Raw genomic sequence first — 22,628 nt, forward strand, 5'->3', positions numbered from 1 at the left:
TATCATTAAGCTTGTGGTTCAATCAAAGGGTCCAGTTAAGGACATATATGGCCAGAAGAAGAAACTACATGGTAAGTCCACCATACTAGACTATATATATGATGTGTAAACTGGATAAGCAAAGTAAAAACTGCATAAAATCAGTTCAATATCAAACTTCACTTCTAATGAAGCTTTGAAATCGTACAGAACAAGTCTTATAAAATAATAATGAAATGTTCCCGCCGCCTTTTACTAGTTGGGTCTTTACAGTTATCACTCCCTCCTCCATCGCTTTGTTCAGTGACACGCAGAAACTATTGGTATGCAAGGTTACAATCAAATAAATGAGAACATGAAATTCCTGACTGATGTAAATCTAACTTTAAATGGTAAAATTCTGCAAAAAAAGAGTAAAAACCTTCTATTAGAATATAATATCATATTACCGATAATGAAGTAGAAATGGCTGATGGTATTTATCGCTTCTCCTATGAATACAGATAGTGAAGACGGAAAAAAAACAACTAGTGATGAAATATTTTTGAAAAGTTTATACAAATATACGGTAACTCATTTACCTTGTGCTCAGTTTGGAATAAAATATATAATAAACGTTTCTCTAAGAGCAGATTATGAGGAGTTCGGCTGTAGAAGGAGACAGTATTTGATACTTGTGTACCTCCTACTGAGGTATCTTAACATGACATAACCAGAGCCTTAAAATCAGACATATTTTGGGGGACCGTTACTAATAGGTAGAGTTGGTGAGAATCAATTTTCAGAACGCGGTCCATCGGTCACGTCAGTACTCTGTATCCGCTGAATGGGAGTTGCGAGAACTGCCTCTTACCTGACAGTATCCGCTTTTGATTAGCCGGCCTGGAGCAACGTCACATGTGCTTCATGTAGCAACGGTGATGGCATGTCAGGTCGGCTAATCAAAAGAAGAGTCGTGGATGCCGTCAGGTTCGAGGCGGTTCTCAAGACTCCTGTCCAGTAGCCACAGTATACTGATGTGGCTGATGGACCAGGTTCTGCAAATCGATTCGGACCAAGTCTACTAATAGTGCTTAGTGTCTTAACCATGTACGACCCAATAATGAGTAATGTCTTACTTTTGGGAAATTCACATCAAACTCCAAATCCTTGAATATAGCCTTACCTATACCCAAACTTCTGTTAAGTCAGCAATAATAATGAAGGACTATAAAATTAATTATATCCTTTCTAGTCCTTCCAATACATATACACATAATGACTTACACATAAGTTCTCATTTACAATAGAATAGAAAGTATATATGTGTTTTAATAAAATAGGCTAAAATATATCAAAAGGGGTTGTCCGGGAGTGTAAGAAATCAAAGAAGCTGCAGGAAAAGTGATAAAATTAAAAACTAAGAAAATACTTACGCTGCTTTATTTATTTATGACACCCTGGTGTTCCTTTTTGTTTATTTTCCGGCAGCGATTATGTACTGTACGAACATGTGACCAGCGCAGCCAATAATTAGCCTTAGCAGTGATACTGGCATGTGCGCCATGTGACCGCTAAGACCAGTGATTGGCTGCCACAGTGACCGGGATGTACGTGACATCATTGCTGCAGGTAGCTATGCAAAGACTAACAGGGACCACGGAAGTGGTGGCAGATTTTAGAGGTATATTAGCTTTTCTGCCTGCTGCTTGATTTCTAAAACTCTTGGACAACCTCTTTAAATTGTTCTATGACTGTAAGATAAAAGGATTATAAACTTATAAAATTCTTTAAAAAGGATATTGCACTTCCAGAGTAAGGTGAAATGTCAGACATATCTTGCATGTCTCCACACTCCGACTTGATGAAAGACAGCGATAGCCCTTCCGTTGAGCTTGGTGGGTGGGCTGGAGAGCATGGATGATGGTTAATATGGTGGGTTGACATCTTGGTCCTCAAACTGGTGGTCTCCCTAGTCAAGTCTAGGGATTCTGGGGATGATCTGTCTTTTGCTTGAAAGGCTGATGATGGTGCACCCAATGGGTTTTGGAATGGGTATGCCATGAGTGGAAGAGGGAATGGGTGACGGAAAGAAGGTGAGAAACTGGCAGCTGCTGAGAGAGGAGATTGATGTAGTGAAGGATGATGGGTGCCAGGTGGAGGCCCAGGGGGTGGCTGGTCATTAGAATTTTTTCGTACAACTAAGGGCAGCGCTTCAGTTTGGTCTGTGGAACTAGGCATCTGAACACCACCAAATGTGTCCAAGGGATTTGGAATGATGACGTCGCCAAAGCACTGCAGACGTGGGTTGGTGGTGTGGAAGTTATGGTTTTCTCCACTGATTGCAAATCTTGCCTGAGGAATCTGTAGGGGTGGGAAGACCTGAGGAAGTTGACGTATGGGTTTAGCAGAAAAGACCTTTACCACCGTGTCTACTACTTGGGACATGGCGGTATTCAGTTCTTGCTTTAGTGTCTCTGCCAGATGTTTGCCTTCTGGGTGGAAAATGCTATGAAAATGATCTCTGTCTTTAGGTCCTTCTCTTTTCTGTTGATTATCTGGTGCCATGTCATGCTCCCTGATAAGGGCTCGTGCACGGTCAATGAGCTGCCCAGGAACTAAGTCAAACATTTCATTATCTGACCTGCCCACAGAATCCCTGGCTCTCGCATCTATCATTTCAGAGTGCATACTGTCTTCGGAGAGGTTGCCATCTTCATTATTCTCAGAATCAGTGCTATCATAGATCTGGTAGAACTTTTCCTGCAGCTGGCGCAGCTGTTTCTGCATGTCCTCCAGCTGCTGTTTCAGCTGTCTACGCTCCTCTCGCTTCTGCTCTTTCCTAGCTGAAACCAGCTGCTGGAAACTCTGCTGTTGCTGCTGCGGCAGTTTTTGCTTGCGCTTGTTCTCTCGATAGCTTTCTCGGGGACTTATGGACCGAGGGGCTCCGTCTCTTTCAATTTCATTGCCCCTCATTGACACATTTGGGGAATGGCTCATACCTCTGATTATATTTTCAACCCGGGCACGCTTTGCTCTCAGGTGTTCATCACACAACCGATCGATTTCAAAATCTCTCATCGCAGGCCTGCCAAAAGGGGAAAGACACTCTTGGGGGCTGTCTCTTGAAGAGTTGCTACACACATCCTCCTGATGTATCTCTGAGCCTGCGCTGGAGAGCCCACTGGCATGGAAACTGGGCTCCGTGCCACCATTTTTGTTCATGTTATTTTTCAACAGCTGGGAAATGATAGTTGCTCCTGGAAAAGGCATCATTGCATCTTCATAGGAGTTCGCCCTCTTTAGCAGCTTGCGGAGTACATTCGACTTTTCCCCATCTGCATGCTGCACCACTGAATACTCAACATCCTGATCTACACCTTGGGGATTCATGGCACTGAAAAACGATGCTCTTGCCTTAGCAAAAAATGCAGATGCTGTCCCTACAGTCCTTTTCACTCCAATGTCAACTCTTCTTCTCTTGGTCTGCCTGCTTAAGAGAGCTGCGCTGTCATGGTCAGGCATCACTGGACTGTTATTGTGCCATCTTCAAAAGCTTGTCAGCTGGGCACAGCTCGAGAATCCTGGGACCCTGGCCAACAGAACAAAAGGACTGATGAATCATTTTCTTTAAATTTCTCCAAATTTCCTGACCTCAATCCTGAATAAAATGCAAAATGCATAGGCTTTGGGATTTATGGCACATTACAATTATTGCAATTTATTATGCACTCTGCTTGAAATGAAACATTTTTAAATATTTCTGCTTCACTGGTTTAAGATGGATTAAGATTTAAGAAAAAAAAATACACAAACACAAAATAAAAAATGCTTAGGCACCGGTAATATGATTCTTGCATACAAACACTTAAAAGGATACTGTTTTATCTCCTAAAGAAATGGTTTAGAAGAATCCAACCAATTGATTAAATTTAGATATTACTAAAAAAAAAAAGAAAGATGGAGGAATAGATGTAAGCCTTTTAGTAAGATGGGAAAAAGAAGTAGAGATGCACAAATATTGTGTCTTTACTGAAGGATTTAGATATTTTAATTCCGTAATAAGTATGCTAAGCTACTGGGCCGTAAAGATGTTGGTGCAAGAGCAATTTTTTCTCGTGTCAAAACTTTTGTAAAATCTATGAAATTTGTTAAAAGAAATCTAAAAATGTTAAAATGTTCTAAATATTTGAACACTGACAAAATTCTATTCTCTTTTAGCCTCAAGTGTAATAAGAAACTGGTAAATGCAAATAGTGTTAAAAATTCCTGCAAAGATGGGATCGCCTATTCACAGTTACGTATTAGCGTTGGTGTTAAGGGCGTATATTTCCTGTTGTTCATGTAAACCCCTCTTCATAGCCTCCGGGACCTTATGTACAGGTTTATGGGAAAAGACTATTCCTCTCACTCATTCCCTAATTGTGCTGCAGATGCCAAGTGACACCATCTTTGTCCATCATTTCGTTGAAGACTGCATAATTCCTGGAAAATGTAGAAAAATATACACGACCCAATTTAAAAAAAATAGTGTGAGAAAGGAAGATGCTCTGACTTCTTCCAAAGAGTCATAGTTTCCTTCGGAATAAAGTTTAAGAAAGATAACATACAACACTGAGCCTGCGACCCAACTAAAGTAACTCGAGACTGACGAACTTGTGACGTTGCCAGCGCAGATATCCTTGGCTCTATGTTCTCTTTCTCTCTCTCTTTCCTTGGGAGATAAAATTGTGCTTAGTGAAAAAAAAAAATTAGGCATTTTTTTGTTTCATGGCGCTTTTATCTAATATTAAACTATGCATTTGCTTAACAGAGCACATCCTAGCAATTATAGGGTATACTGCCAAAGGCAGCCTGCAGACTTTTTGGAAATGGTCCCATCTCTTTCGGTTCACCTGTAAAAACATCTATGTGCTCCCTAGGACGGCATCTGTGGTTAGTTTTAAAGGATGACTATTCATGCAAATAAGCATAATTTAAGCATGACAAAACCATCAATATCAAGACAGTAGCCACGAAGAGCACACAAAATAGGTCTCGAAATTAAGGTAGAGTTTAAGGTGCTGGGAAAATACCTTTTTTTGTAGGGGGGGGCAGGTCCAATAAATACATGATGTACATGCAACTTAAATCAAGCTGGGTCAATATAAAGTTAAATATCGTAGCCGAAACAGGTTACAAAAAAGGAAATCAGATCTCTCACTTTGGAGGAAGGCCTAAAGTAAAATCTGTACAGATTGCATACTACATGCATACTATATATACATGTATGGATTAACTTAATTATTAGTAGCCTCTCCTAACTTTTTTTTTTAACGAATTACACATGATATTTGTGATTATATCCCAGCACATTTGACATATTACTACACCGGTAGATACATGCAAAGTGATGGCTGGTAACCATGCATGTATATATATATGTGAGCATATGTGTTTACCTTTGTATTGTATAGTTCATGCAATGCTAACACGCACTATTGGCAAATGACCATGAGATTCAATTTGCTTAGACTAATCCAGATTGGCAAAAAAAAGATGAAAGCAATAATTAATAAAAGTGTTTAAATGGGTGAAATGGTTTAACTGCTTGTTTTGTTCAGGTTTTGCAGCTGCTGACCAGAGATAATTTTTTACTATTTTCACCACTTGTCATTTCTCAGTGTCCCTTAACAAAAATGTTAATTTTGTTATTTAAAAAATTAATACATCCCTCCTCACCCTCCAAAAAATCAAAAACTGTAAAAGGGCAACTAAACTGCAAATAATCGTGTTATTTTGTTTTCAGTTTAAGTTGTACGTGTCTAATTTTTTTATATCTCTTACTTTTTCTTATTCATTTTTTAAGGTTCTCTTTTTTTTTTAATTATTTTAAAAATTGACGGAAGCTTTAAAAAAAAAATTAATAATACGAGTGACAAAAAAAAAGAATGGACTGGTAGTGACATTACGATAGGACATGTCTAATTCATAAGTTTTAAACTCTTGGGTAACAGTAACTGATTAAGAAAATAATAATAATAATAGTTTAGAAAAAAAAATTTAAACTGTAAAAAAAAAAAAAACATTGACTTGCCCGTTCTTGATGGCGGCATCTCTAAAGTTGCTAAAAAAGTGTTTTGTGCATTTTGTTATTCTATGTAAATGTTACCATAACACAAGTTGTGGAATGAAAATGGATTTTTGAAAACGTAGGAGTTAAAATAATTTATTCTAGCACCTTCTTTGCTACAATATTTGTGGTGCACTGGTCTCTTAAAAGGTCGAATAGCTATAAACCGAATGCAACAAGTAATATTTTTTAAATATTATATTTTAGTACACACCAGATCTGCATAAATGCATTCTGGAGAGCACAAACAGATAACATAAATGTGTGTGTATATACATATATATATATATATATATATATATATATATATATATATATATATGCATATCTGTCTCTCTATGTATAGATATACATATATATAAAATTATAAATGTATAGATAGATGTATACATATATTAATATGCATATTTATCCCTTTCTCTTTATCTATATATATATATATACACACACACACACGTATGCATATATATTTATATACTCTTATATATATATATATATATATATATATATATATATATATATATATATACAGTATAAGCAAATGTATTTACATTATGTTTTCCAGATCATTGAATATTTTTCATCACATAAAAAGGAAGGTGGAAGTTAATTGAGGAAAGTTATGTTACAGTTATGTTAAGCCTGACATGTTTACATTTTTACCTTTTACATGTAAACTTTTCAAAATGTTGCAATATTTTAATATATCAAATAACTGTGGTCAATAAAAAAAAAATTAACATTTTTATTCATGCTGCCCGACAGCACAAATATTCTGTTCATCTTAGTAGTTAAGGTAAAGGACAAGACAGCTATGGAGAAAGTCAGTGGGAGTGGGAAATGATTATTTTATAATTTCGGTTTAGGGTTTATTCCCTGTGTGTCAAACAGTCATCAAATACCTAGAGAATAGGAGATTATAACTTTTTTTTTATAAACCTGAGTGGTAAAACTAAGTTTGGCAAAGTTAGTAAGGCCAGAATAGCGGCTGGATCCTATAACATGTTGGATATTCACACAAATGCGGGTGTTTCTACGGGCAAAAGAAGAAGGGGAAAAATACAACTTATTAGGTCACCGAGGGCAGAAGAGGGGTTACTTCCCTGAAACTTCTAACATTTAGTGTCAGGTGGAATATAGAGCTGCCATAAAATGAAGTGCATGCCTATCCTGTTTCATGATATTTTACACCTTTATATCTAAAGTTCCTCCATGGATGATTAATAAAAAGCAGAAGTATTAAACGTACAAAAGGACACAGAACTAAAAGGTGGAACTGACACAGATAAGAGGCTTCTATTTCCAAGGATCAAACATAGTGAACGTTTCAAGGTAAACTTAGAAAACAGCCAAAACCTACACCTTAGTTTCTATGCAGTCGGGGGCTTGTCGACATCTCCGCCAGCAGCATCTACACAGGGTGATATTTACGTGTATGAAAAGTTGGTACAAATTCAGCAAACAACACAAAAAACACCAGGAAAAATCATTTAACTAAGACTAAAAATAAATCATAGCAATATGATACATTATATTATTCATCTAACAAAAACTCCAATGATAAAGGAGTATTTTACGTTTAGTAATTAATGACAAATAAACAATACAAACAGTACAGTAATAGTAATCTACAACACAATACAAATGGGAAAGAGTAAGTATAAAAATCCAATAAAAACTCAATCTGACTATACATAACGATCAAGCAAATTAATAAAATTGCTTTCAGTTGTGGTAAACGTCTATGACAAAGCAACTTTGCACGTGACAACAGCTCCCAACATAGAACATATGGTTTCGCTTCAGAAACGTGCAACTGATGGAAAACATCATTTTCTTCCTATCAGCCTGACGATTAATAATGCAGCCCCGGTACTTAGTATGCAAATAAAGACTGATACACAAAAACGTCTCACCAGGTCTAATTTGAAAGTCCCTGAAGTCCTTAGTTCTCCTTATCTCGCGACCATAAATTCATAAACCACTCAACAATAATAGTTGCCTGGTAAAGATTCTACTAAACGAAAACTTGCACCTGTCTCTCTTGACACAGCGCACCTGTCTTGTGTTGCCCATGCGCATTTTGTTATGGTTTTACAATAGCTTATCCAGACTGGAGAAGAGGGAGAGGAGGAGGAAGACGAAGAAGAGGAGGAGGAGGAGGAGGAGGAGGGTTAGGAGGGTCAAAAAAAGCAAAAAAAAAATAAAAACAATCAACAAAACTTTCAAAGCGAATTAATCATCAGCTGCCTTGAAGTGAATGTTATCCTATGAAAACAACTTTTTTAAAAAGTGTCATAAAATCAAATAAGTAGGGAATAATGAAATACAAGAACAGAGGGGCGCACAAACACACAGGGGAGATGATAATTGATCTCGGAAAAGAAACGTGCATGCAGGATAAACTTCCAAAAAGAAAACAGTAGTAATGACTGTAGATTCAGCACTGAGCAGTTCCCTACTGAAGCAGCAGCATGTGCAGCCTGGGAGTGGAGAGCGTCCTTACTCTCACCACAGAGCGGACCACTGCAGCCTTAGCCATATGCTATTCTGCCACAGCATCCCTACACAATGCTATACACGTGCAATTCATTCTTAAGACAAACCCTAAGCTTTTTTTTTTCTAAGAAATTCAAAGCAGTTCCTTAACCCTAAGTAATGTGTGGAGCTGCATGCTAACGGAGGCCACCGAGTTCCCAGTGATGGCAATCATCATCAGCAGCACTCGCTAATACACAAATAATAAAGTGGACTAGAAATCGAAGTCTTAAAAACTTGTTTATTTTGCTTTTTTTTATTTTTTTTTAATTTGAACTACTCTACATCTCACAAACAAAATGTTTACCCTATCCCTTCATCGAAGACTAAAAACTGGTTTTGGGGGGTTTTTTTTTTGCTTATTTTTAAAAGTGGACCAACTCTACGAAAGAAGAATTTACAACGTGATCTCCGTCAGCTTTAACTTTTGCTTGGAAATATTGACACGCAAGAAAAAAAAAAAAAGGGAAGTTTCAATGCAAATAACAAGCAAATGATAAAAAGAATGGAAATACAAGTATATAAGTTAAGAACAGAAGGGTCTACAACGCCTGAAATTAAAATCTATACCTTCAATCGAACATTGCCTAGAAAGCCTAAAACAAGTCTAAACACAATGTAAAAAAAAAAAAAAAGCTTAAAGGAAAAAAAAAACAAAAGGGACAAATTTCACTTACTCCATTCATCAGGACATTTCTGTAAAGTTTCCATTCCGTGAAATAACTCAGATAGTAAAATCCTTAAGCATCTAGTGGTCAGAAGTTATTTTTTGGGATAAGCCAGTGGCAGAAGGGTTATATACTTACTCAGTGAAAGCGAGGAAAACTGATCCGGTGTGCTGGTGAAAAGCAAAGGAGCCCGGGCTATCTGCTGATGAATAGTACAATTTGACAAGGGAGGGAGAATGTTTGTGTGTGTCTGAATGACTAAAGGACAGAGTGTATGAGTGCGTATGTGTGTGAGTGTGTGTGTGTGCGCGCGTGTGTGCGAATCTGACAGAGAACAAACAGGAGGCAGATTGTAGAGAAGCAAGAGCAGAGAGCGAGGACAGATCTTTTGTGCTGCTCTCTCTCCTTTGGCTGGCTGTAATTGTATTAGTTCTGCAGGCACAGCTCAGCTGAGGCTCTGCGCTACAACAAGATTTACTTTAAGACACAGCTGGAGGAAACAGGAAGACTGAACGTCACATTCTGAGTGACGTAAGGGAGGGGGCGCACACCAATCAGGAGACAACTTCAGAAGCAAGGTGGGACAGTCAACTTGGAGAAGGAGGAAAAAAAAAAAAAAGGGGGAATACAGATGGAGACAGAAGAGGAGGATGAGTCCGAGCCAAGCCTTGTTGTCGGCAGAAAGGATCGTTGTTTTTTTTAAGAGATAGCGATTTTTTTTTTTTTTTTTTTTTACATTTTTCTTTTAAGACCTTCATCAGGAGTTTAAGTTACAAATTTCTTGGTCACGTAGCAAAAAAAATCTAGACATAGAAATTCTGTTCTACCAACGTAGACGTGGTGTACATCGGATGATCTGTATGTTATTATGATCACACAAGACGGGAGAATAATTCGAAAGGGCGAGTAACTCATAATATCGCTGTATTAAATCTTGACTCCATCACGGAGTACAATTAGAAAAATGGATCACGATATATTATCTATAGAAAAGATGTGTGTTCGGCCGTAGCAGATGTTATAAACTAGATTATCTCATCCGTCGCCCTTATCTTGGCAGCAGTTAGAATGGTTTATTGGATGGAAGGTACATCGTTTGTTTTTTTTTTCTTTCTATGACACTGGTGATAGAAGGGGAGAAGAAGTAAGGCAGCACTGTGTATATAACAAGGCGACGCTGTCATCTCTCCAGCCGCTCGTTGCTTAACCACAATTGACATCTCTCATTCTGCTTCACAGGACCCAGCAGACAGTTACTGCTCCTGATCTAGCAATTACTGTGTAATATCTGATATATTGAGTTACTGGAGGAATTCTGAAGGAAAAAATCGTATAGAATGCTGCTGATATGTAGAATATGACAAGTGTCTTCTCTCGTATCGCTGATACCGCCGTCTGGGAGCTTTGAGTGAAAGAGGTTACACGGTAATCACAAGTCTGTGTTTCACGTCAGACGTGTCAACACTTGGATACGCGGCGGTAGCTTTTTTATTGGGGGGGGGAATTGGTAGAGAAGTAGGATTTTTTCCGAAAAAAACCATGGATTGATCAGATTTTAACAACTGGGATGTTTTTTTTTCTTTATCTTCAGAACTGATGAAAATAATAAAACAACTAAAATAATGAATCCTGAAGGAAAATATAGAGAGTTTAGAAGAAACTTTTTGCAGGATGTGACTTGTGATTGGTAAAGTTTTGTTGCTTGTTATTCTACTACTTTATAGACCAATGAGATGAAGTTGTAGGGTCAATGTATTCGGGAAAATGCTTTTTTTCCCCCTTTTTACTGTACAGATTGAGTAATTTCACCCTTTATTTAGGGATAGAGGTAAAATGATCAACTTGAGTTCCTATTTTTGTAGAACTTTCTCTGGTTCAGACTTTTAACTTTTATTTTATTTATATCTTTATGTATTCAGAGAATAAGTATAGGACTATGAAAGGATCAACGGAAAATGATATTATTTGTCTGGGAAATGCATTTATTTGGCATATATGTATGTTACATTATTTCAGGATGGCAGGGTTGAGCTGTCAAAGCGTTACATCCACTTTACATATATAACACAGCAAAGAATGCAGACTCTTGGCCGGCGTCATAAATGAGTGAAAGGGTTAATGTTTCCTAGTAAATATAATGAAACAGTCACATGATCCATTAACTCCTAACTGTATGGAAATGCGTGGCTTTAATAAATATCATGGCATACAGTGAAGTGCTTCGTTTCACCCTACAAATTAACTGCAGCCTTTTGACCGGTAGTACTATTTTCATTAAATCATTGTCTGACATCATTACATACGGTTGAGAACATTGAACCAATGAGTTGTGACAAAGGAAACTTGGCGTTGTGATACTTACCTCCGGAGAACGTCTTCCCAGATCCTAATCTGACACTGGTAGAAGGCGAGGTTCTGAAAGAAAAAACACCAAAAAGTGTTAGCAGCTATAATATATAATACAGACTAATAAACCATTCCGGGGGCGGCCGCAGCCCGTATCAGGGTATTGTAGAAGGTCCAGTCTGCAAGTTTTTCTGAATCCTCCTATCATTAAAATTAAATATTCACCCGTTCTAATCTATCACTTTGGTCATGTAGTTATAGTCAATAGAAAAACTCGAAAATAAAAAAAGAACAAATTCGAGAGCTAAAAAAAGATGAAAAAGTAAAAAGTAATTTTCCAACTAGTTTCTTCTGTATTTTATTTTGTTACAGTCCAATTTCTAAATCTGTAGATCAATATTACCAGTTCTTAATAATAAAGTAAGAAAAAGTTGTTAAATATCCTGGCCTAGAAATAATCAAATCTATCTATTATCTATCTATCTCGTATCTATCTGTTCAATATCTATCTATATATTTATCTATCTCATATCTATCTATTATCTATTTAATAGCTATCTATATATCTCATATCTATCTAAATATCTATCTGTCTCATATCTATCACATATATATATCATCTCATATCTATCTATCACATATTTATTTCATATCTATCTATCCCTCTATCTATCTATCTATCTCTCTATCTATCTATCTCTCTATCTATCCCTCTATCTATCTATCCATCTATCATCTATGTATCTATCTATCTATCATCTATCTATGATCTATCTATCTATCTCTCTATCTATCATCTATCTACCTATCTATCATTTATCTATCTATCTATCATCTATCTATCTATCTCTCTATCTATCCCATATCTATCTATCTATCTATCTATCTATCTATCTATCATCTATCTATTATCTATCTATTATCTATCTATCTATCTCTCTATCTATCTATCTCTCTATCTCTCTATCTACCTATCTATCTATCTCATCTCTACCTAATATTTATCTATCACATATCTATATATCTCATGCCTATCTATCTCATATCTATTACATATCTATCTATCTTATTATCTGATAATCTCTAAAAATTATTTTTCTATTATCGATCTATGTATTTCCGATCTATGATGTATCTAGCTATATGTGATAAAAATGTACTTATGTTGCTCACTTGTCAAGTGCCTTTGAGAATAAAGTATCCATGAGAACAGAGATGTGGGGTAGTTTGCATTGTTCGGGCTGTTTTTTTTATAACACTTCCTCTATATTGGTAAGAATTCTCTGTCCGTTGGGTGGCAATGTTAGTTCTAGACATTCAATGCTAACAAATGAAGCATTTCATGTTATATCTGCTTGTCTAATGACAGGTTTAGTTCAGTGTACAAAATATCATATTCCAAAAAAAATCTACTAGGCCCAATCTTTACATAAAAAGATATGACCACCTTTGTGGACATTTTTTTTAATGTATTTTATGAAAAAAAAATCACATTTATCAGCAATTTGATACTGTCTGGCTTTTTCAGGCTCTTTTTGCGATGTGCTGTTTGCAAGATGAGATAACTGAGAATTTGTCAGTGAGCTCATTTTGACAGTTTATTTGGAGCTGTCTTTTTACTAACTCCTATTAGATGGTTTATGACCACAAAGTTCAGCTCAACGTTCATGTGGTTTGTGTTCATAATTCAGCCAAGAGGAGCTTAGAAAAAAGACAGATCAAAGAGTCACAAACTCACTGTCAGAACTAACTCACTGACCGATTCTTAGATAACTCATTCTAAAGCCAGAAATAGACAATTCATCTTAAGAGGCTACAGAAGGCAAATACTGCAAAGTTTTTAATGAAACACAATTTCAAAAATGCCTTTTAGCCCAAAATACAAAAAATTCCCCTAAAGGTGTCCATATTTTTGTAATAATGTGACTGAGAATTGTACCAAAACAGAAGGATAAAAAAGTTGCTTACTTTGGAAACTACTCGTTCAATGAACTACCCATCGTGACAATTATTCCTCGAGTAGTTCCTCAATGACCTCCTGAGATCACTGAGTTCCTAGAGGGTCGATTTTAGGGATAATTTTTAAGTAGTTATCTCACAACAGACCTGTTTAACTTGTATGACCTGTAAATGAGTTATTTATTTGTTTTACTTATTTATATAGCGCCATTATTCCACAGCACTTTACAGACATGATCATCACTGTCCCCATTGGGGCACACAATCTACATTCCCTATCAGTATGTCTTTGGAGTGTGGGAGGAAACCGGAGAACCCAGAAGAAACCCACACAAACACGGGGAGAACATACAAACTCCTTGCAGATGTTGTCCTTGGTGGGATTTGAACCCAGGACCGTTATGCCATAAATCCGACCTCTGTGATTCCTACCACTGCCAAAAATAAGGGGCAAAAATCCCATTCTCTCCCTAGAGATAACTAGAAGTTAAAAAGACCAATGGAACCAGCCAAACAGGTTAATTCAGATGTTTCTGATTCATTTCTTAAAGGGGATGTCCAGTTATAATATGACTTTGACCAGGGGACTGGATATGTAAAAAATAACGACTTTAGACATAGCCACCTACGGTTACCCACCAGGATCCAGCGCAGGTGGATCCGTTGTCTGCGCAGAGACAGGAGGTAAGGATGTCACCATTCCACGAGCTGTGACTGGCTGCAGCGGTCAAAGTCGCTTGACTGTTGCAGCCAATCCCAGGCTGCAGTGATTGGTGACATCACTGCTTCCTGTCTCTGAAGACCATGGAGCCACCTGCTGTGCTGATAGGCAGGGGCGTAACTACAATAGGTGCAGGGGTTGCAATTGCACCTGGACCCTGGAGCCTAAGAGGCCTCAAAAGTCTTTTTGGCCTATATGAAAAGACCAATAATATTAAAGATTTGCAATAATTGGGGGCCCCTGTTGGAGCTTTTGCATTGGGGCCCATGAGCTTCAAGTTATTCCATTGCTGACAAGGTGAGTATGACTGAGATTGTTATGTCTTTACATATCCAGTCTGTGGTCAAAGTTTTATTTTCCCTGGAGGAACAACGCATGAAGTTTTAGCTGCTTTTTGATGTGTATGAGCTGAATTTTGGTAAAACCTATTAACACAACAGGTTAACAATATAATCCTTCGTAGCCACACTGGGAAGTGTGAATATAGTCTTATCAGTGGATTAATGAATGCATTTCATATCCTGAAAACTGGCAACAGAACTGGTTCAAAAATCAAGAATTTTAGCAAACTGGTGAAGTTCTCATTGCTGTACATACCACGGCAAGAAGTTATGTATAATACGTGTATTTTATTATAATTCCACCTTTACCCATTAACAGAATTGCTTGTACAGAATAGGTGAGCAGACAAATCTGCAGAAAAACAACACAAGACAATGGACAACCGGCGGTCAGGCCCGGAGCTGTCACACAAATACTATTTCATTTCTCACACAGGAAGCCGCTTCTTTTAGTCTCTAACCTCCCATCCAAAAGGGCAAGTGGGTAATGTCATTCTGATGTGTTTCCTGCTTCATCTAAGTAAATAATCCCACCGGCCCCGGCAGAACAATTCAATTGCAGTTATTGTTTTGTAACAGTAGAGAGCTCTCTCCCATAGAGAAGGCACGATATGAGTCAGACATATATTCTTGGTCATCCTGGTGGAGTATTACAGTACAGGATCCACTATATAAATACTGCTCTGGCATCTTAATTTTGCTTTTTTTCATTTTAGATTAAGGCTTAGTTCACATGTGCAGGATTTGCTGCGGATTCCGCAATGCACATTCATAGCAACATACAGTACAGTAAAAGTAAATGGAGCTTTCGAAACTCCAATCACACGTTGAGGAAAAAAATCTGCACCGTAGATGTGATGTGGATTTCAAACCAGCAGCGTTCTCATTCTTGCACGGATTTTCATTGAGGATTTCACCCAATTACGAGCTTCTTGATAGAGACGGGTGAGATCCACAGCCAAATCCGCAAGTAACACATGTAGATTCCGTCTGTGAAATTTTCCTCATTGTGTGAACATGGGCTTAGTGATAAAAAGTGATTTGTTACAGATTTATAATCACGCACTGATTTTAAATGAGTTGCACACCTTCAAAGACTAGATCACTAGAAAATGTCATACTTTAAGACTGTGGGGGGAACAACTTCTGGGGCACTAGCCTATCAATTAAATTAAGGGAACAAATTAGATGGAAGTTGGACAAACTAGCCGATGACATCGGGACCAGCAGACCTTCTGATGTGTATGGGGGTCTCCAGACTCTTCCCCAGCAGATGATGTCAAGGAACTTCAACACCTGATCCTTTCTTTTATTTCAGGAGAGAAAAACCACTACTTCCCCTCCATTGTAAACCACTCGTGTATGGGGGAGTCAGTAGAACATCGGACAATAGCCACCTCATATGTATGGCCAACTTAAAAGGGTTTTCTGGTTTCAGGAAATTCCTGTTCCTTGGCTGCAGTTTTTTTTTTTTAAACAAAAATTTGCTTTACTCACCCTCCCCAGGTCCAGTACTGAGTCTCCACCGCCGCTTTTGGTATCGGTTATTATCTCTAGAACTAATGCCACTATGACAGCGCTGCAGCAAATCAGTGAGCTTAGCAGCTCTGAATGGTTCGTCCCGTCAACACGGGCATAGACAATGAGTGCACTGATTGGCTGCAGCGCTGACGATGTAACTTAGTTCTGTAGATAAATTAGACACTGGGAGCATCGGCAAAAAACTTAGCGCTGGACCCTGAGAGAGTGAGTATTTTTTTTTTTTTAACAATCTTTAGCTGGGGAATAAGGGTTTTCCGAAACTGGAAAACCTCTCATTACTGTGCATTGGCACACAGTAATATGTCATCACTTTATAATACAGGAATATCCCTTTTATGAAAAAAAAAACAGACTTATAATGAAGTTCATTAATGAGCAATGCAACAAATGGAAGCACCTATATGTAATTTTACTACACTTGCACAGTACTTACACTGTGTGCAGAATTATTAGGCAAGTTGTATTTTAGAGGATTATTTTTATTATTGATCAACAACTATGTTCTCAATCAACCCAAAAGACTCATAAATATTCAAGCTTAATATTTTTGGAAGTTGGAGTGCTTTTTTTTTAGATTTGGCTATCTTAGGAGGATATCTATTTGTGCAGGTAACTATTACTGTGCCGAATTATTAGGCAACTTAATAAAAACCAAATATTATCCCATCTCACTTGTTTATTTTCACCAGGTAAACCAATTATCAGTGCACAAACTTTAAAAATAAACATTTCTGACATGCAAAACCCAAAAAATTAGTGATGAATATAGCCACCTTTCTTTACGATGACACTCAGCAGCCTTCCATCCATAGATTCTGTCAGTTGCTTGATCTGTTTTCGATCAACATTGCGGGCAGCAGCCACCACAGCCTCCCAGACACTGTTCCCAGAGGTGTACTGTTTTCCCTCCCTCTAGATCTCACATTTTATGATGGACCACAGGTTCTCTATGGGGTTCAGATGAGGTGAACAAGGGGGCCATGTCATTATTTTTTCTTCTTTTAGACCTTTACTGGCCAGCCACGCTGTGGAGTAGTTGGATGCATGTGGTGGAGCATTGTCCTGCATGAAAATCATGTTTTTCTTGAACGATACCAACTTCTTCCTGTACCACTGCTTGAAGAAGTTGTCTTCCAGAAACTGGCAGTAGGTCTGGGAGTTGAGCTTCACTCCATCCTCAACCCGAAAAGGTCCCACAAGTTAATCTTTGATGATACCATCCCATACCAGTACCCCACCTCCACCTTACTGGCGTCTGAGTCGGAGTGGAGCTCTCTGCCCTTTACTGATCCAGCCTCTGGCCCATCCATCTGGCCCATCAAGAGTCACTCTCATTTCATCAGTCCATAAAACCTTTGAAAAATCAGTCTTAAGATATTTCTTGGCCCATTCTTGACGTTTTATCTTATGCTTCTAGTTCAAAGGTGGTCGTTTTTCAGCCTTCCTTACCTTGGCCATGTCCCGGAGTATCGCACACCTTGTGCTTTTTGATACTCCAGTAACGTTGCAGCTCTGAAATATGGCAAAACTGGTGGCGAATGGCATCTTGGCAGCTTCACGCTTAATTTTCCTCAATTCATGGGCAGTTATTTTGCGCCTTTTTTGGCCAACACGCTTCTTGCGACCCTGTTGGCTATTTGCCATGAAACACTTGATTGTTCGGTGATCACGCTTCAAAAGTTTGGAAATTTCAAGACTGCTGCATCCCTCTGCAAGACATCTCACAATTTTGGACTTTTCAGAGCCCGTCAAATCTCTCTTCTGACCCATTTTGCCAAAGGAAAGGAAGTTGCCTAATAATTAAGCACACCTTATATAGGGTGTTGATGTCATTAGTCAACACCCCTCCTCATTACAGAGATGCACATGACTAGATTTACTTAATTGGTAGTTGGCTCTCAAGCCTATGCAGCTTGGAGTAGGACAACATGTATAAAAAGTATCAAAGTGATCAAAATATTCATTTGCCTAATAATTCGGCACACAGTGTAAAAGCAGTATCTCTCACTTGAATATTCATCGATTACAAGGACAGCACGCTGATTTTGATTGTCAATATGTATGTAGTACTTAATTACTGCTGAGGAACTGAACACTTTCTTCTGGGCTCACATCTACACTTCATTTCTTGGGGTCCCAGCAATTGAATGGGGCTGTAGTGCAATCGCTTGCAAAGTAGTAGCCTAAGGAGTAAGCCAAAGGGACCTCTGTTTCTTCATTTGTGTGATTGGTGGTTAGACCCCCACAATCAGTTTACTACAGCAAATTCTAATGATATATCACAGAATAATAAGATGGGAATATACCTTTTTATTCAAAGATCTATGGCATTTATGGCATATCCCAGAATATATGCCATAAATGTTTGATAGATTGCATATCACAAATCGGCTACCCCCATGGATGTGGAGAAAGGGGGTTCCGGAGACTCATCAAAGAGCGACTAAGGTGAACATTATTAAGGAAACTAGATGGTGGCCCGACTCTAACGCATCGGGTATTCCAGAATATGTATGTGGCCGACCGGGCGCGACTAATCAGCGAAGCAGTGTTTAAATGGGTTGTGCACTACTTTAAATTAACCCCCCAATGTATCCCCCCGGGGCCCCTAATGAATTTTGTAATTACGTCATGTTGTCAATACTGCTTGTGACAACATCGCTGACCACGCACAGCCAGCGCGTAATTCCCCCGGCTGCAGCCGGCTCTTGCTTCCGCTTACATCATGACTATTTGCTGCTGCAGCCAGGGGTCTCCTGTTCCGCGTACCACAGTGAATGATGGGCTGTGGGCGGGGTTATCCCCCATCGTGTCACACCCAGCATCCACCGCGCTTTGTCTCTGCCGCGACCAATCAGAGAAGCGGTGTTTTAAATTTCACGCCAATATCGCTGATTGGTCGCGGCCGGGCGGGTGCGACCAATCAGCGAAGCGTGTTTCAAATCCGGCGCCAATTTGCGGCCGGACTGCGCTCGTTGCTGATTGGTGGCAGCCGCCGGCCGTGTTAGTGAGGACCGAGGAGCGGCGCTGCCTGTGCGGGTACTTCCGCTGCGAGCGCCGGTCATCTCCCGGCTGCATCGCCGCTGACCTCCATGCGGCTAGTGTGAAGGGAGGACCAGGGAGCGGTGCCGCCTAGGCTGCCGGTCGGGGTACTTCTGCTGCGAGCAGCCGGGAGATGACCGGCTAGCGCCGTACCTATGGAACTTTGCCACACTAAGTTGTAATGGTTGATTCACTAAACAAGGTCAAAGATTAACTGGATGTCTTTCTTGATAAATATAATAATAAAGGTTATGGGTACTAGACTCTGCAATCGGACGTTGATCCAGGGAACTAGTCTCATTGCTATATGTGGAGTCAGGAAAGGATTTGTCCCCTAACATGGGGCAAATAGCATCAGCCTCATGGGCTGTTTGCCTCTTTTTGAATCAACATGGTGGGTTACAGGTTGAAATATACGGACTTGTGCCTTCTTTCACCCTTAAAACTTGTTAACTATGAAATTAGGTGAGGTGGTCGCTTCATCCAGGCAGAGAAAAAACATAGAAACAGCTGTCTCTCCATTCACTTCTATGGTAGTTACAGAAATAACCCTGTAAGATATTCTTGTGCAGCCACCTCTCCGTTCCTTTTCTTTCTTGATAGAGCAGGTCAGAGGTCCTAGTTTTATATATAAGTGTCGATTCAGACCTTGGAGCCAAATTTCTTTTAAATATTTATACTCCTTTAAAAATCTCTTTACTAAACTTTGCTGAAGCAAGAAGTTAAACTGTTGTCCTTAACTGGTGAAAAAATTCCAGACAAAAAGGCAAAATTCCCCTTTTTAGGCTCTGTTCACATTTAGGCTATGAACCCCCATTGGGGTAAGTCCATCAAGGTTTTCCATTTATAAGCACCATGAGTTGTTATTCTTCATGCCATAAAATGATGGAAACCATCTAACAGACTCTTTTGAATAGAAATGAGTAAATCTTTTGAAATTCAAATTCGCCAGCTTCATTTTTCCAAAAAATTCAATTTGCAACTAATTGTAAACAGTAAAGCCTCCACTTACCCTGAAAAGATGTAACACCCTGTGTTTCAGAAAGGACTGTGTTCAACCCCTTTCAAACTCTTTAACGCAAGCACAGCCTTAGTAATATAATAGTAACCTCAACATATATGGCTATGGGAAAACTGATGGTAGTTGTTTTCAATACTGTGCTGCTATCCACTATCTGTAATGTTTCTTCAGTGTTTTGTTACACACCTGTATCGGCTGGGCCACACTCCACTCCCTTCTGCTATGCCCGCCACCTTTTGCAGTATTCCATGGCGGGATTTACAAAATGCCCAGCGTGTCTCAGTGACATCATCTCCCTTGGCCTTCTAAGGCTCGGTTGGACACACCTTCGTGTCTAAGTGTTAAGACAGTACTGGGTTCTGCTGCTGTTTGTTTGGACTCTGTCAATATTCAGCTTCTTCTGTTGCTATTATCTCCTCAGTTTTCTGTAATTTGGCCTTGAGCACCTACTGCTCCCCATCGTTAGCAGTAAGCATGAGCATTTAATGTCCTTTCACTATCCAGAATCATCCCAAAATGGTTGCTGCATTCTCTACTTTGGCTTTTATACAGGCTATTATAGTCCCTCCTGATTGGCTGAACTATACCATGTGGTAGCTGCAAGACATTGTTGGGAAGCCAGTACAGCGGTGCCTTAGGTCATGTGAGCCTTCTATGGCTGATGCAGTCTTATGCAATGTGTCAAATGGTGTCTGGCGTCTTTTTGGCGATTTGCTCATCTCCACTTTTGACTCATAATCAGGTCCAACAATATTCAGATACATCGTATGGTGGATCATTATGGTTTCTTTTATAAATGCAAACCACAGAGACTAATAGTAACCTATAGTTTGCCAGTGGATACCAGCCTATATAAATCCACAGCTAGTCAGAAAGGGCTTAACCTCTGGCTCAGGCAGTGGGTGGAGGCCCACATGACGGATTGTAGAAAAGGGGTGAAGACGTAGGGTTAAGCTGGCTGGGGGTGTATAAAACAGGATGTTCTTGGAGTGGTCTATCATTCCCAGTAAGCCAAGTCCCTCCCGCCGTCCCTAATTTTTTGGTTACTTTCCAGGGAGATGATAGATTCTTTTTGGGGAGACCTTGAAGTTGATGGTTAATTGGTCTGGGGGACTCATTTTGGTCATGGGCTGCTCAATGTGGTGATAACAGTCCTTGGTTGGCCTGGAGATTTTGGGGCTCCTGCCAGGGTGGTGTACCTTGGTTGGTTAAAGGCAATTAAACTATTTGTGTTTATGGGTTTGCAGTTGGAGGTAATTATGGTACAATGGGTTATGGTGATCACTAGACGTTTCTAGCATTAAAAACTGCCTTTTCATTTTACTGAAGTTATAGGAATATGCATTCTGCATGTATGTCTGAAACTTATGTTTTTTAACAAAATTGCTGCTGTGGGCAACATTATCCAATGGAAGTGGTCATTATTTTTGTTAGCGTTGGTTGGGTGGGGTTGTCACAGGTAAAATTGGGATGGGAAGGGTCTTTTATCGGACCACTGGACTCTACAATACCAGATCTGTGTTAATAATAGAACACGTTGATAGTTAAAGAGATAATTTCCAATATTACCATTATATTATACAATTTCTTAATATATGCAATTTAATTACATACACTATGCGTAGGTAGGCTGGAAATGGTGTGACCACAGTAGTCCTGAGCCGCCTCTAAAATCTTCTGTTCACATCTAGACAGCCACCTCTGACCATGGCTGCAACATCAACCATCTATGGTGCGTGTAATGTTTTGACTGCAGATGATCTTTTGCTATGGACACCACACTGAAAGAGCGTCTGTCACAGTAATCTCTATGACAGCTGAACATTTCATCCAGCTCAGAAGTCATTTACCTGCGGTGATCTCCATGAAGTCACTGATGTTATATAGGCCATATAAGTGAATGATCACACATGCAGCTTTTGGAGCATTTTTCAGCAGCAGTTTGTCAGAAACTTTACACAAATACTGGCTTATTTCATACAGCCTGTGCAGCAGCACACAGAGTCCCTATACGTCTGCACTACGGGCTCATAAAGACTCTGTTTGCCATCACATTATTCTTATTTGAGTGTATTCCTATATGTAGCATGTGCTGGATGCCATGATTTATTTTCTTGCAGATGCTCATTATAAAACGCTCAGCAAGCTTCCATATAAAATATAGCAGCACCTGTCCACTTATTTTTTTCTGACCGGTCTGAGGGCAGCAAAAAGTAAATCACAGAGTAAAATGGCCCATCAAGTGTATATTTTTGTGTGGTAGTTTTTGAGAAATTACATCTTAATGTTTGTCTCGCTGAACTAGTGAAGAGTCAGCTGTGAATGCAGGAGTCAAATGCAATGATGATATACAGTATCATATCTGCAGCTAATCAGCGAC

General features: G+C 39.0%; 1 protein-coding gene across 1 annotated transcript in view; it reads right to left on the bottom strand.

Moving 5' to 3' along the window:
- Window positions 1-9,781, bottom strand: part of PROX1 (prospero homeobox 1) — a 92,826-nt gene extending 83,045 nt beyond the window's left edge. The window contains exons 1-2 of the mRNA XM_073671960.1: window positions 9,415-9,781; window positions 1,767-3,550 (exon numbers count right to left, since the gene is read on the bottom strand). Of these exons, the coding sequence (XP_073528061.1) occupies window positions 1,767-3,483 (1,717 nt within the window). The 5' untranslated portion in view covers window positions 3,484-3,550; window positions 9,415-9,781. The remainder of the gene's footprint in view (window positions 1-1,766; window positions 3,551-9,414) is intronic.
- Window positions 9,782-22,628: the final 12,847 nt, after the last annotated feature.

This window comes from Phyllobates terribilis, unplaced genomic scaffold, assembly GCF_046119375.1.
Source record: "Phyllobates terribilis strain yellow unplaced genomic scaffold, ASM4611937v1 Scaffold_3__8_contigs__length_932513732, whole genome shotgun sequence".
Lineage (NCBI taxonomy): Eukaryota > Metazoa > Chordata > Amphibia > Anura > Dendrobatidae > Phyllobates > Phyllobates terribilis.